This window comes from Ambystoma mexicanum, chromosome 2p (assembly GCF_040938575.1).
Source record: "Ambystoma mexicanum isolate Mex_15411 chromosome 2p, UKY_AmexF1_1, whole genome shotgun sequence".
NCBI classification, from domain to species: Eukaryota; Metazoa; Chordata; class Amphibia; order Caudata; family Ambystomatidae; genus Ambystoma; species Ambystoma mexicanum.
Genome location: NC_090923.1, coordinates 963,065,086 through 963,079,546, shown reverse-complemented (window position 1 = coordinate 963,079,546; position 14,461 = coordinate 963,065,086). Strand labels below are relative to the sequence as shown.

The window sequence follows — 14,461 nt, the reverse complement described above, 5'->3', positions numbered from 1 at the left end:
CCTGTCTGTACGTTGGGAAGTCCAGTACATGAGCGGTGCGCCCAAGCAGGCACACGATATCTGATCTTTGATTCCAAGCATCAGGGGACCGGCATGGCTCTATGTGAGAATAGCTTTTTGAAAAACATCTTCCTCAATGACATCTTTGTAAAGATGGCCACCAGTGAACCACAGCAACCCAAACTCAAAAGTAAGGTGACACAAGGGTGTATTGCAGGATTGTGTACAGGTTGGGGCAAATAATACAGGGTTGGGAAAATGCAATTCATTTTTTTCCCAAACAATGCCCTTCATGTGACCCCCTCTGATCCCCCCCCGTCCCCGGAGTCTTCATCTCCCCGAAAAGGAGCCACTCCTCTTGCTTGTCTCTTGGGCAGCCCTCCCCGTTTGTGTTCCAGGGGTGCTACAGCCCTGTTCCTGGAAATACCTAACTTGGTTGTTTCTTGGTCACTTGAAGGGAGTGTCTCATTTTCTCGTGGACAGGGGGCTGTCTCAGGATGACTTGACAGCCTCCTGGGGGTCCTGGATTCTCTACATTTGTTGCCAAACTTTACTTTGTTCTCATTTTCCAAGTCACCTTTAAAGCCTGCCTGGGGTCTCTTAGGCATTTTCCACTATGGCAAGTTTTGCCCTGGTGCTTATACCATGCCAAACTGCACTTGTGGTGCAATAGTTTTCTAATATGTCCCAGTGTTTTACAATAAATAGGGCAAACGTTGCCCTAGTGCTAATAAAGACTGTGCAACTTTGCACCTGCACCAGTGCAAAGTTTCTATAATCTGACCCATGATCGTCTCTTCAACTAGCGCCTTCCAATACCGGACCCCTTTAGCTACTTACTCTTTTAGCTCTTCACCCACCTCCTACTTTGAGTAAGCAGTGCTCTCCCCCTCCTCAAGTCCCCACGTTATCCCGCCATTCTCACCCGCCTCTTCTAGCTTCCAGATGTCTTTGTCACCTTCCACCCACTGCAACCTGCTCTGTATCTTCATCCTCCTTGTAACTCACCTCCTCCACCTCTTTGATCTCTTCTGTACTCTCCTCTGCCTCTTTCCCAGCTGCCTCCTTCATCAAGCCTCCAATCTCCTCCTCTTGCTTTTCCCCAACCTCCTCAGATGACTCTCTGACCTCCTCCAACAACTTCCAGTCCCCTGCTCTTCTCTTTTACCGCCTACCTCCTGACATTTCCGCTCCTTTCCTTATGTTCTCCTGCCACCTCTCCTTAATATTTTCCCATTCCTCTCCAACCTCATCAATACTCTCTTGATTTCTTATCCCCTTCTCCAATATAACTTCTACCTTCACCTCCTTACTTTTACCAATCCCCATTAGGGCCGCCTCACCATTTAGCATTCCAGCGCCTTCTCTCTTGTCTCCTCCTCCAACTCCATCTGCACTCTTTCCTTCAACCTCCTCCTTCCTGCTTCTGCTCAATTCACCACCCTTTCTCCTCCAAACTCCCAAGTAGTATGACTGAGGCCTTTGATTTTTGGTACACCGTCCTTTAATCGCTGTATATTTCAAAGCCTGGCATTTAAACGTGCACATTATAACGAAAATGTCCATCGAATTTTTTAGGGGGGTGGGAAAGGGCAGTTAAGAGTTTGGGTGGGTAGTGAATGGATAAAAATAGGTGGTGTAAAGGGGGTTTGGGTAGAGAACCCCCCCCCAAAAAATTCGATGAACATGTTCGTTATAATGTACACGTTTAAATGTCAGGCGTTGAAATATACGGTGATGAAATGACATAGAACCTGATTTTTATAGGGCTTTGCCCACCTTCCAGCTTCTCTTGGGGGCAAGTCGATTCAGGTGTGTCAGTCGGGATGGGGATTGGCTGTTGCACTCCACCGCCTGGGATAACCTACAGGCTGTGGGACTTGGAATTGACCCATACGTCCTCTAGGGCGGTCCTAGCTTTGCCTGCCACTACCCAGGCTTGCCTTCTCCATCCTCCTTTGGTAAAGGGAATAAGGTGTCTCTCTTTAGGCAATTTAGAGGGGTTCCTGCACCCACATGGGGGGAACCAAGTATGTGGGCACTGGTTGTAATTCCTTAATTAGCTAGAAAAAGAAGGTATTTCTAACAAGCATTGGCAGAATCTTTTAAAAGGAAATCATGTTTGCTTTTAGATTGATAGATTAATGTGATTGATTGATTGAGTGGGTGTGTGGGTTTACCTGTGGGGATTGCGGAAATTGTGTGGATGGACGAATGGGTACAATTGTGTGGGTTTGGTGTGACTGGATGGAAAGAGGTCTGTGAATGGATGTATGGATGAGTGTGATTGGATATAAAAAATGGGTGTGATTAGGTGGCTGGATGATGGGTGTGGTTTTACAATAGATGGGTGGGTGTGATTGTGTGGATAAGTGGGCGAGTGAAATAGTATGGCTGGAAGGACACGGTTGGATCGATGGATAGGTTTTGTTGGGTGGATGGGCTATTCGATAGATGGGCGCTACTGGATGAGTGAAACATCTCTCCATGAAAAAAGGTTCCAGTACTCTGCAAATCACTCTATTACGTGCCATACACAAACGTGTTCTCATATAAAAAAAGAGGTGATGGCCATTTCACCCGCGAACATTTCGGGAAAAGTCTGTGAAGGAGTCTAGCTTTGCCTTCTGCAAGGAGCCTGCAAGGAGCTGCTGCAAGGATTCTGTCTTTGCCCCGTATTGTTGCCAGAAGGAGAAGCCTGACTTCAAAAACACTCGCCACAGCGGAGCGTGGCGGAGTGTTTGGCAGAGTGTTTGGCAGAGTGTTTGGCAGGAGTGGAGATCACCTGCCACTAGCTGCTAACTTATCTGATGGACGGACTATGCCATAAGAAAGGGTAAGACAGTTAATTTACATTGCGCCTCATTAGCCTTGGAACGCAGCGTAATAACAGATACGCTGACATGAGTAATACTGTGGTCGAATGAGAAGTGTTGGTTCAGATAGCGTTATATTTAAAAAGTATGAATTACACACACGCGATCACTTAAAAGCATAACTGCCAAAACTCTCCCTATATTAAGAACTGCAGTGAAAAAGAAGCAATGAACAGACTTAGAACCTATGAATAAACTGTTGAACCCATTCTGCTGAGGAGTTCGCGTTACCGCCAGGAGAGCTGCAAAAGAGCCTGACGATCTAATTACATCTTTGGCGAGGACAAGGCAGCGCTAAAAACAATCTTACAACCGACATATACTTCTACGGCGATAACAAAGCCAGCAGACAAGAACGCAAGGCGGCAATTAGAATCCCTTGGCCGCACAGCTGTAATTAATAAGACGGAGATGAAGGAGCACAAAATCCCATCTAAAGTAACCGTGTACTGATGGCCTTGGGAAATAGAAGCTCTCAAAAATACAAAAGAAACGACTAGGAAGAGAGTTGTCTCACACATACTAAATCGTGAAGAAAATCCCTAGTTCAATCCATGAGCGCACGGAACGTGAAAATAGTCGAGCAATCTTAGACTCCCGTCCCAGAGAGCCATAGCTACTTTTCACGGACAACACAGCTAACAGAAAAATAACTAAACTTTCTTTGCTAGCTTAACGAAAAACAGATTCTGGAGAGACTGCGGGCAGCACAGCCTTTGAGCTCCGGAACTCACAAATCATAGGGTCTTTTCAGCAAACAGAAAAGGAATAGAACCTAACTTGAAGATTCTACTGAAAACGAAAAGAAAACTCTGGGGAGACTGCGGTCTTCACTCCTTTGATCCCCAGAACATAATTAATCATAGCGACACAATCCTCGAAGTGGCATTCAACTGTAATACACGACTGTGTGCAAGTGCGTGCCTGAATAGTAATCTTGACACTGGGTGGAATTGAGGAATTGTACCTCCACCTATAAGGTATATTCATCTCATTCTACATACTCAGCACTCGTAATCATGGTCGCATCGACTGGACCAAAGACTCGCCATCAGACAAAGAAAAGCAAGAATGCAGAGTTACTACATAATACGTCAATAATCCCTCACATAATAAAGATGAAACAACAAACACGATCGAACGACAGTGAAATAATGGGAAACCCCACACAAAACACTAGTTCAGAACTAAAGAGAAGTAGCCCAAGGAAGACACAAACAACTGAAAAACCAGACTATGATGAAAGGCTACTAATGACTGATGGGAAGAAAATAGGAGCTGCCACTTACACAAAAGAAAATTAATGCTTATGTGTGAAGGTTAACAACTCAGAAGATTACGAAAATGACTCTTTTAATAAATCACCAACACAGAAACCAACAAAAAAAAAACTCCTGCTGAGATCTTATCAGATGGACAGGCAAGATGCGGATGAAGATTTTATACAAGACCACCTTTAATGAGGATGAATCTAATAAAATAGGCGGAGATGGAAACCTGAAAGCATTGGAAAATATGACAACTCCCTTGGCAACCTTAAAATTAAGAGTGGTACGAGCAACACTAATTTGGCAACAGAAATTTCACACACAAAACACTGAAAGGAAACGCATTCCACCTAGACTGCAACCAGAAATGAATGAAATTGTGAGATTGTCTCTTGACATAACAGAGATTGAGTCGTTGATGGCGAGTCATGAAAAGAGATCTCAACTCTTTTGCCTTAATCCGCTTAATCATGTAACGAATGAGAGAAGAGACATGACTTCTACTCCGGCTCCTAAAGACTCTAAACGAATAGACACAAATATAACAACACAGATGAAAAGAGCGAAACCAACCCTATCTAACTTGACTGATAAATTAATTGATAAACAAATGAAATACACAAAGAACGATTGAAAAGGCATAAGCAAATAAAAATGGAAAGACAAGATCTGTATACGGAAAGCATACGAGAAGTAGAAAGAGAAACAAAAAACGATGCGTAGCGCAGCATTGTGAATGTGTCAATGAGTCAAATTTGCCGACACAGCCCATCCCTACTACGATGGTTGATCTCCAAAATTCACTAATGGCTGCATCCACCTATGCATTAGCCCCATTCCTAAAATTACTGGAAACTCTCACGGAAAATATGAAAGACCAGGCTACTCTGCTTGCACTTATCCACACAAAGCAGGTTAAAGTTGAGGATTTTGTAAATCGCATACAAGAGAGACTGGATGAGGAAGCAGAGGCTTCAGCGCAATGGCAGGCCAGGCTGTTTGATATAGCCAGAGCTGACAGAAACGACAAGAATGACATGACATCAGCCCTCATAAATATGATGAAACAAATGGGAAACAATGCACATTGACCAACAAGAAAATGAAATAAGAGTACATAAACAACAAGAATTACAAATAGGTAAGATAACTAATAACATGGCATCAGCAGGAAATGAAGATGACTGAAAGAATTAAGACCACCAACCTTCCCAATATTTGAAGGACTACAAAAGGGAGTAAAACAACAAGAAAAGTTAAAACATCAAGCACCTGAGCCAAAAGAGTAGAACAAACCATCCAAACCCAAGAGTTGTATGAAAGGATTACAGGCCTTCTTACGAAATATAAGACTCCACAACAAGAGATTGTCGCCACTCAACTAAAGCAAGACAAAAAAAAGAAATTCAAACAACATCATGCACAACAATCACAGAAAGCAAAGAGTGCAATAGAAGATGCCAAAACCAATTCAATAGAAGACAGCTGTAAACAAGAAGAAATTCTGATGAATTTATCAACATATTCCATTGATGAAGGTGAAGAAGCTGCTATAATGCTTGATGAGGAGTATATAGTCATCGACGAAGATTGCTCACCAGGTGAAACAACCAACCTAGGGAATGACAACTCAGACACTGAATTTACAACTTTCACAGATTCAGAACCAAGTCTTACAAAAAAGGATAGACAAAAAAACAATACCTACAACACCAAATCCATAGAGAACTGGATGATGAAAGCTATGAACTCCCTAACTTCGAAGACCCAAGAGGAGAGTATTCAGATAAAATTGTTAATATTAAAACAAAATGGCAAAGACATGATGATATAGTTATAACTAGAACAAACATATTAAGATTATTGCATGTGATTCCCAATCTAAAAACAATTGAATCGAAAGATATTCAAACTATTGGATTTTTGCACGATCAACATACCAATAATGCAGCTGTAAATTTCCAGTCTAGGAATGCAGCTAATAATGTAGCAGATATGGCAAGAGAATTAGAAATCCTGGGATTCGAAATCACAAATAAAGAAATTGCAAATAATAAAACAACTAAGGAAAATCAACAGCAAAGACAATGCGTATCTCCAAGTCACAAATTATAATATGACATCAAGAAACTATGTAGCTGGAACTTCCATGGCTCATGTTCTCTCTTCAAGGGCGACAACCCGATTATGATCAATTGTGATATATTGTGTTTACAAGAAACATGGATCAATGAGCAACCCTCCTGTGATGGATTCACAATATATATGAACCCCGCTATCACTAGAGAAAAAGGTTGACCATCTGCGGGTCTTTTAACCATGATAAGACCAGGATCGAAGATCCAGGTAATTAAATCCTGAAACCTGAATCCATTTACATAATGCACCATTACAGAGCACCCAAAGATCGAACAAAAAACCATTAGGGACAACATGGACCGAAAGACTAGGATAACCTGCATATGCAATGTTTACAGAAATCCATGTGCCATTAATGACAATGTATTTATTGACACCCTATTTTCGAAAGTGGACAAACTTAAGAGAACCCATCCAAAAATGGAGATAATTATATGCAGCGATTTCAATATCCATATTATTACAAAAACAGGGAATAAAATCGCCCACAATAAACTTACGAAGAAAGCCCAACTATGGATGAATGAATGCTCAATGAGAGATCTAAACTTGATTAACAGCTTGATTAAAGGAGACACCCCACCAAGACCAATGTGGGGCAAAGGAAATAATGTCGGTTACCTGGATTACATATTTGTATCCGGTTCACTGATGAAAGAACTAGAATCACTGGATATCAGGGACAAAACCACAACTGATCATAACACCTTAACCCTATCATGGTCGGCTTTGCAAACTCGCCTCCACACCAATACAACCATGGCCCTAGAAGTAAACCAAGGACTGAATTGGCTACCAAAATTCTGATACAGAGATACAACAACTACCAAGGAGATTTGAGAGCACTGACATGACAGACAAAAATAAAATTGCGTATAAATGGTTATTTCACAGACAAAATGGACTGAGAGCAAAACAATGATCGCAACCCCTACAGCATACTCATGCATATTATATGGAAACAGCTACTAGGAAAAAGTCACTCAGAAAAGGGATCAGAATGGCAACAAAAAAAAATGGAGCCATTAAGATAGAAAAATAACCATTCATAAGCTCAAACAACAATATAGAAATTGGCAAAGGAACTCACGAGCAATGCGCATGCAACTTGACGCTGAAACAATGCTGGCCACACTGAATCAAAGTAACACCAGAGAGATGTGGAATCTGCTAAACAATAACCAGTTTACCAAAGAACATACAACAGCTGACGTTTCAGAGACGGTATGGACAACGCATTTTACAAACATCTATGAAAAAAAAGGGATGAAAAATTGCCATCAGGAAATGAGAAAGATGATATAACACAATCATGGGACTTCAACTGGTCCTACGATTAAATATTAAATATCATACATCATCTAAACTCCTCTGGGGCTCTGGGGTCTGACGGGTTAAGTAACCAAATCTTGAAAAGAAATCCAGAGATCTGGTTAAGATTATGTGAACATTTGTTTCACCTTATTGTAAAAAAAGAACCAAATACCAAACACCTGAAAAAGTGCTACACTTATCCCAATTTATAAAAAGGGTAATCGTGATCAACCATCTAATTATCGACCGATAGCGCTAATAGACCCTTTAGGAAAAATATTTGCCACTATGCTACAACAATGCCTAACAATATGGGCAAAGAACAACCAAAGATTTGACGCGAGACAAGCGAGTTTTGTAAAAGGAGTTGGCACCAACATCAACCTCTTCATCTTGAACCTATTGAAGTTAGAAGCAATGAGGACAACATCTCAAACCATTGCAACATTCATCGATTTTCAAATGGCTTTTTCGATAGCATCAATAGGGAAAAATTGTGGAACAAACAGAGAGTGGAACTGCCCTTCGAATATTTTAGAACGCATAATAGCACTATATTCAGCAACCAGTGTCTGCGTAAGATTGGCTAAAACAGGAGCAGTAAAGGAGATAATCAACACATGGAATGGCCTAAAGCAAGGTTGCCCACTAGCTGCTACTCTGTTTTGTCTGTATCTAGCAGACTTCAAAGATTATCAAAAAACCCTAATAACCAATCCACCAATATTGAATGGAACACCTATTAAGTGGATCCTCTATGCAGATGACATGGTGTTGCTAGACAAGACACAAATCGGCATGCAGAAGTTGGTGAACGTATTGTCAGATTATGCAGAAAAGAATGATCTAAATTTCAATCTAGAAAAAACTGAATTGATGTGCCTAACCAAGAATGTGGGGGGGGGAGTGGGGAGAAAGAACCAGCGATTTATCTTCAGCAGACAAAACTTGAAACAGTAACATCAATTAAATATCTTGGAGTCTGGATCGATCAACGTATTAATGGAAATTTATGGAAACATCACTTATTGACAAAAGTTGACTCCCTGGCTCGTCAAGGCACGATATTAACAGAAAGTACAGAGCATTCTCCTGCAAACCATTGACTATGTTTTATAGACAAAAGGTAACTGCTATAGTTACATATGGAAGTTAATCCATTATGAATCTGTCATGGAAAGCGTGGGATGTGATAGAAGGTAGGTTTTGGATGAAAGTTCTATCTCTACCACCTGCCTTCCCAGTAATTCGAATTTGCTTCGAACTGGCCTTGCAGTCCCTTGAATCCATGTTAATATGGAAAACCTTAGATCTTTACAGGAAGATTGTGAATAACGATGGCATATCAGCGATGCAGTTCCTGAAGACTCGCCTCAATCCCAGTAACAATATAATACTGGACACATGGAAAGAAAACTGCAAACAATGGATGCAAAACAAGAACATTACAGAAGAAATTCTGACCTGTAGACCAGTAGAAGCTAAAAGAAAAATACAAAAAGCAGAAAAAAGACGGATATCATCTATTGCTCTATTGTTGGAAAGACTGCCGAAAACTCAATCAAATGCCAAAATATTTGGAACTATTCCCGTGTCGATGGACACGGGAAACATTTCTAAGACTAAGGTTGAACTTGCTTCCAACCAGAGAAACACTCGCAAAAACTAAGCAAATTCCAACAGATCAAATTTTTTGTCGATTCTGCAATAACATCGAGCAAAAAGAATTATCTTATCATATTTTTATGGAGTGCGAATCCTTGAAAATAGAAAGAAAACAATTCTCAGCAATTATATCGACAGTTTGCTGTGGCCAAACCCTGGAAGAACAATGGGACTCCATTCTAGCAGACAATCACAAAAGCATGACTTTTAGAATTGTACAATTCTGGAACTCTGTTAATGAAAGACAAGATGAAAAGTCTTAAGAAAGAACATGCAAAAATAAAGACTGCAACCGTGACGCCACAAAAGCTGGGCAGCAATGAAGGATTTTACAGATTTTAAAATAATGTAAAAAGCATAAAAACAGATAAATTGAAGGATAGTATAATGTTAATAACTTAATACATTAAAAAAATTAAAAAATAAACAATTGTAAAAAACTCGAATTCTTCTTCGACGAAATGTACTGCAGCAAAAACTCCCATTCCCGTTTTTACAATCTTAACGAAGAGAGTGAACTTTGCCCTTTAAAACATGGAAGCCATAATTATGCAACATGAAAAAGGGATAAACCACTGTGAGGACATCATCATGTGTTTTAGGAATGATGATTGTGCTGCAAACTTTGCATATGCCTGCAGAAGCCGTCCATGCTCTCTACACAGTCATACCAAAGGTGAATTAAACATAAAATAAAAGACAACTTCAAAGAATAATAAAAACAAACTAGTTAGTGCGCCACAAAATAAAATAACAAATTAAATGTTCTTAAAAGCATCCTTCAACAAATCTCCCCCTCCCCCTGCATAGACAGTTTCACTCACTCCTACAAAACAGTTGCCACAAAAGTAGAGCTTTCCACATGTTGTCCTTCTACATCACCAAGCAGCTGATTGGCACTAAGGTCCCTTTAATATGTCTCCATAAGAGCTCTGCTAGAGAGCTAAAGCTTTCTTTTGCTGGATCTAAAATTGTGCAATTTTATTTTCGTGGTGCAATATTAATTGTACTTAAAAGAAAAGAATTCTATAAAAACATATACATTTTTTAAAATAATCATTTTCTGTGAATGCCCAAAATGGTGTGGTGCCTCTTGAAAGAGTGACCGTATGCCCACTGCCTGGGTACTATGAAGTGAGGGACTCATCTTCTTAACAGATAAATTACTCTCCGGACCAAGAATCTGCCCCTGAAGGATCTACCAAGACCACTGTCCTTCAAAAGAGCCCTGACGACGCACCTGCTCCTGGAATGCATCCCGCACTCTCCTTGCCGCTATCGGAACCGCTACGTATAAAAATGGGCCGGGCCCTGCGTGACTGCTTTAGACGTTCATGAACCAGATTTTAGGAGAAGACCAGCATTGTGCCCAACCCTAATAGGAAGTCTTCGGTCTGAGCAGCAATGTACCAGACTCCCCAGCAACGCAAAGTAAGGGGAAGGGAACATGAAGCACATTACCAGACAAATGCATAATAGATATAACATATTGGGGGTAATCTTGGAAGCTGATCTGGGCCCCAAATCATAGATTGGTACAGTGCTGCCAGAAGCCTTCTTTCGATTGGGTCAACTCTGAAGTGTGCTTCCTGCCATTGGGGCAGGTTCTCGAGTAAAGCAACTGTAGGTGGCTGCCTAGTCGGCCACCTACAGTTGCTGGAGGTTAAAGGCAGGACGAGAAGACGCCAGACTGATCCAACGGTCATCAGATATAGTCCTTTGCTGGAAGCAGCATAAACCCTTGCGCTGGCTCTGCTTTTCATCTCCTCAGAGAGAGGCAGACAGCTGCAGTTGCTTCTCTTGTAAATTGCATTACGGCCGCTCCATTAATGCAAGCCTGTCAGGGCGCAGCTGCAACATAATCTCTGGCCTGAAAAAAGAGAACTCTTGTCGCCCTCTTTCCCCGTGCCCCTGCTCCCCACAAAGCCACTGTTTGCAATGGATTCCTCCGGAATGTCGTATCACTTTATTATATGACTTAAAAGTTGAAAGTGTTTACTTGTGCTAGCCGGTTCCATTGAAAAACACATTTTGGGAAAAAATCTCTCAATGACATATTCTAAATGAATGTTATTGTTTTATAGGTATCTTTTCCCTTCACTGTGGAGGCCACTGATTGCCACCCCTATCCCTTCCCCTCCCCCCTTCCTTCTCTGACCTGCTGCCCTTCATTAGTGATTTTATTTTGAATCTTTTCTTTTTCTCTTTTTTCAAGTTATTCAATAGGTTTTTGGGTGAGCATTAGTAAAGAATTATGTTATTAAGAAATGAGTTTTTCAGAAAATGTGCTCATTATATATCTACTCCAAGTGGGCCTCATTATTGAGTGGACACAGGGCAGCCTTAGGGCAGGGCAGGCCGGGCGTCCGTCCGGGCTGCCATGCCCCCCAGGGCACCATTAGCCCTGTGCCACGCCAGCTCGAGGGACTCTTTCAAGGGCTCCCCTGAGCTGGCGTAGTGGGAGAAGGTGTGGCAGGTGCCCTTTCGCTATTAAATGTGCCCGATGCGGCGGGACACATTTAATAACAATAGGGTGCTGATGTTTTGCATCAGCACCCTATTCACATTACCTCGACGCTCCGACGCGGGAGCGAGGCGGTTTGCATTGGAATAGGGCGCTCATGCATTAGCATGAGCGTCCTATTCCAATGATTAGCTCCCTGTGAGGCGCCGGAGCGAGGAGGTAGGACAAAAAACGTGGCGCATCCTGCCCATCCTCCCACCGCCACGCCCCCTGTTGACCAGGGGCGCGCAGGGAGGGGGGCACCAATTTGCCTAGGGCGCTGCTGCCACTAAAGCCGGCCCTGAGTGGACACCGGCAATCCTAGTGACAACACATGGAAATAGACATTGTTGAAGGCGCGGGCACAAGGGAAGCACTGCGCAGTGAAACACAATTACTTGATGTGTAAGTGCTTTACAAATGCAGAATAAATAAAATAAATAACTGGGGCGCACACGCAGGATCCGTGTTCAACTGACAAGCCACGCCCGATTCATCCCGTGACGCAGCACGCACCGCCACGGGTGTCGTGTTCACGTCACCACAGACATACCATGTCATGTGAAGTTTCTCTCACTAATAAATGGGCTTATTACGTTTCGTGCGGTCTTGGCAACAAGTGGGCGCAAGACTCCAGGATGCTTAATCGCTTTGTTGAGCTCCACATGCACCTTGCGCACAAGAAAGCACAGCCGGTTTGCTGTTTCTTCATATCTGGTTGAGTGTCATTTTTCAGTGCAACCCTGAACCGTGCAAATCACACATTAATCATCTGCGCTTCCGGCCAATCCTTTTCTTAGATCTCATTTGTGATTACACATTGTCAATAGCGACACAATGTCAATGCTGCTACTGTGAAATGGAAGGGAGGAAGCTGAGGTGTGGGTTTGCATCACATAATGAAAGTAATTTCCTGTGCAGGACAGTCGGTCCTTCAAAGCACTATGTCAACATGTTTCTTGAGGGAACTTCCTGTGGCCCAACAGTGCAACATTTCGGGGTTTGAGGTAAAATCTGAATAAGGGTCACCTTACCTCACAAATCTTTGCGTAAGCTGCTCAACAAAGCCATAGATTTCAGGCCAGTGTTTTCCAATGCTACCGGACCTGGGAACGAAGCGACAAACAGGCGTGAGTACATTCAAGGAAAGCAAAAGCCAAAATACAGGTGTTCAAGATCTCCTCCCCAAGAGTTTAGGGAGCACATTTTATGGACAGAATTGCCTTAATAATCAAATGACGTATGTGCCTTCTATGCACCCTTTCTCCCTTTTTGTTCTGATCACTTCAATCATGCTGAGTTCCTCGAGCTTCTAATCACGCCAATAATAGCTATTGTTCTCACCCAAGTGAATGATACTCAATGCATTGACTGTTGAAGGATGGTGCATGACTCGACCCTGCTGCGCTTCCTTCAGGCTGAATACAGATGTCTGGGACGAGCACTTAACTTGCTCAGCTACCTTGCTGACTTTAGGGAATCCCAGCCGAAAGGTGGCTGTGACTACATTAATATACCTTTTGGAGCCCAGACACGGGTGCCCCTTGAGGGCCCCATGAACATGGATTTAATCATTTCAAAGTGATCTAGGGACGCATGATTGTGTTTTCTTTTGGAGTGTGGTGACATTTTAGAGAGCTTTGAAATGTAGCCTTAATTGGGGAGTTTGGTAATGAATGGGGAGTTTGGCAAACTTCTCCCTCTCCTCCCCACCCCCGCTTCAGAGTTGGTCTCTTGCTCAGTAAAGGCACCCTATCCACCCCTGGGAACAGCAAGCCGCCCAAGGTGGTGCGGGTGTTGGGGGCTATGGGAGATTGGATTACGTTCTTCCCTTTGTAGAAAAGCCAACTAAACTCCACAAAAGACACAACTCAAGGATTCAGGTCAAAAGATGTATGCGGTACTAGGTACAACGTTGGGCACTCAGAAAGGGGTCAGAATGGCAAAAAGTCTTCTTAGTTCAAAGAGTTCTCCACACGCATCTCTGGGTCTCAAAACCGCTGTCCCTCAGTCTTTTCTAAAGCATTACTCCATTGAATGAGGTCTTGCAGGGAGCAAAGTTATGATTTGATGAGCAGAAACTAAACACAGCTCCTCAGTAACTGGCCACAACACCCAGTTGGCAGGAACTACCTGTGACAAACCAGGATCTAGTATCTAGGGCTACACGGATCAGTGGCAGGCTATTATGCACGTCTATGCAAAAAGGACGCGCATATTTGTCCATGGCACTTCAGGGGTTCACTTCAACCTGCGATACAAAGTTTCTCTCCATTGTATTGGATCCATTATGTTTTAAATATCTCCTGCATGTGTCCTGTATTATCATATATACATATTCCCCAACATACAGAGCGCATATTACATTGGTATGTTTCTAAGTTAGCATGGGGGGTTAAAGGCAACTCCTCGTAGTTGTTAGTGTCAAGCTGAACAGGCCCTCCTAGTCTAAAATCATTAGTTAACTAACTCCCAGCGATTCTGAACACTGTCTTGATGGGTGAGTGGCCTTCCCTGGGAGGCCATGTGATGGATAGTGTTGCGAAGATAACTCAGATAATCTTGTTGCAGAAAAGGGTTCTACTTTAGTCTACTGGAATCTATTCCATGGTGCCCCCGGGAGGTGAGGCGGGCCAGAAGGATTTTTTGGTGTCCGATTGGGGTCTGCTACAACTTTTGTTCCTTAAGGTCTTGAT

The 14,461-nt window shown here is 42.5% G+C and overlaps 1 protein-coding gene across 1 annotated transcript in view; it reads right to left on the bottom strand.

The window, feature by feature from the left end:
• The window catches only part of ANTXR2 (ANTXR cell adhesion molecule 2), a 491,546-nt gene that overhangs the window by 438,632 nt on the left and 38,453 nt on the right, over positions 1 to 14,461 (bottom strand). Inside the window, exon 2 of the mRNA XM_069644750.1 lies at positions 12,800 to 12,871. Coding sequence (XP_069500851.1) covers positions 12,800 to 12,871 — 72 coding nt within the window. The remainder of the gene's footprint in view (positions 1 to 12,799; positions 12,872 to 14,461) is intronic.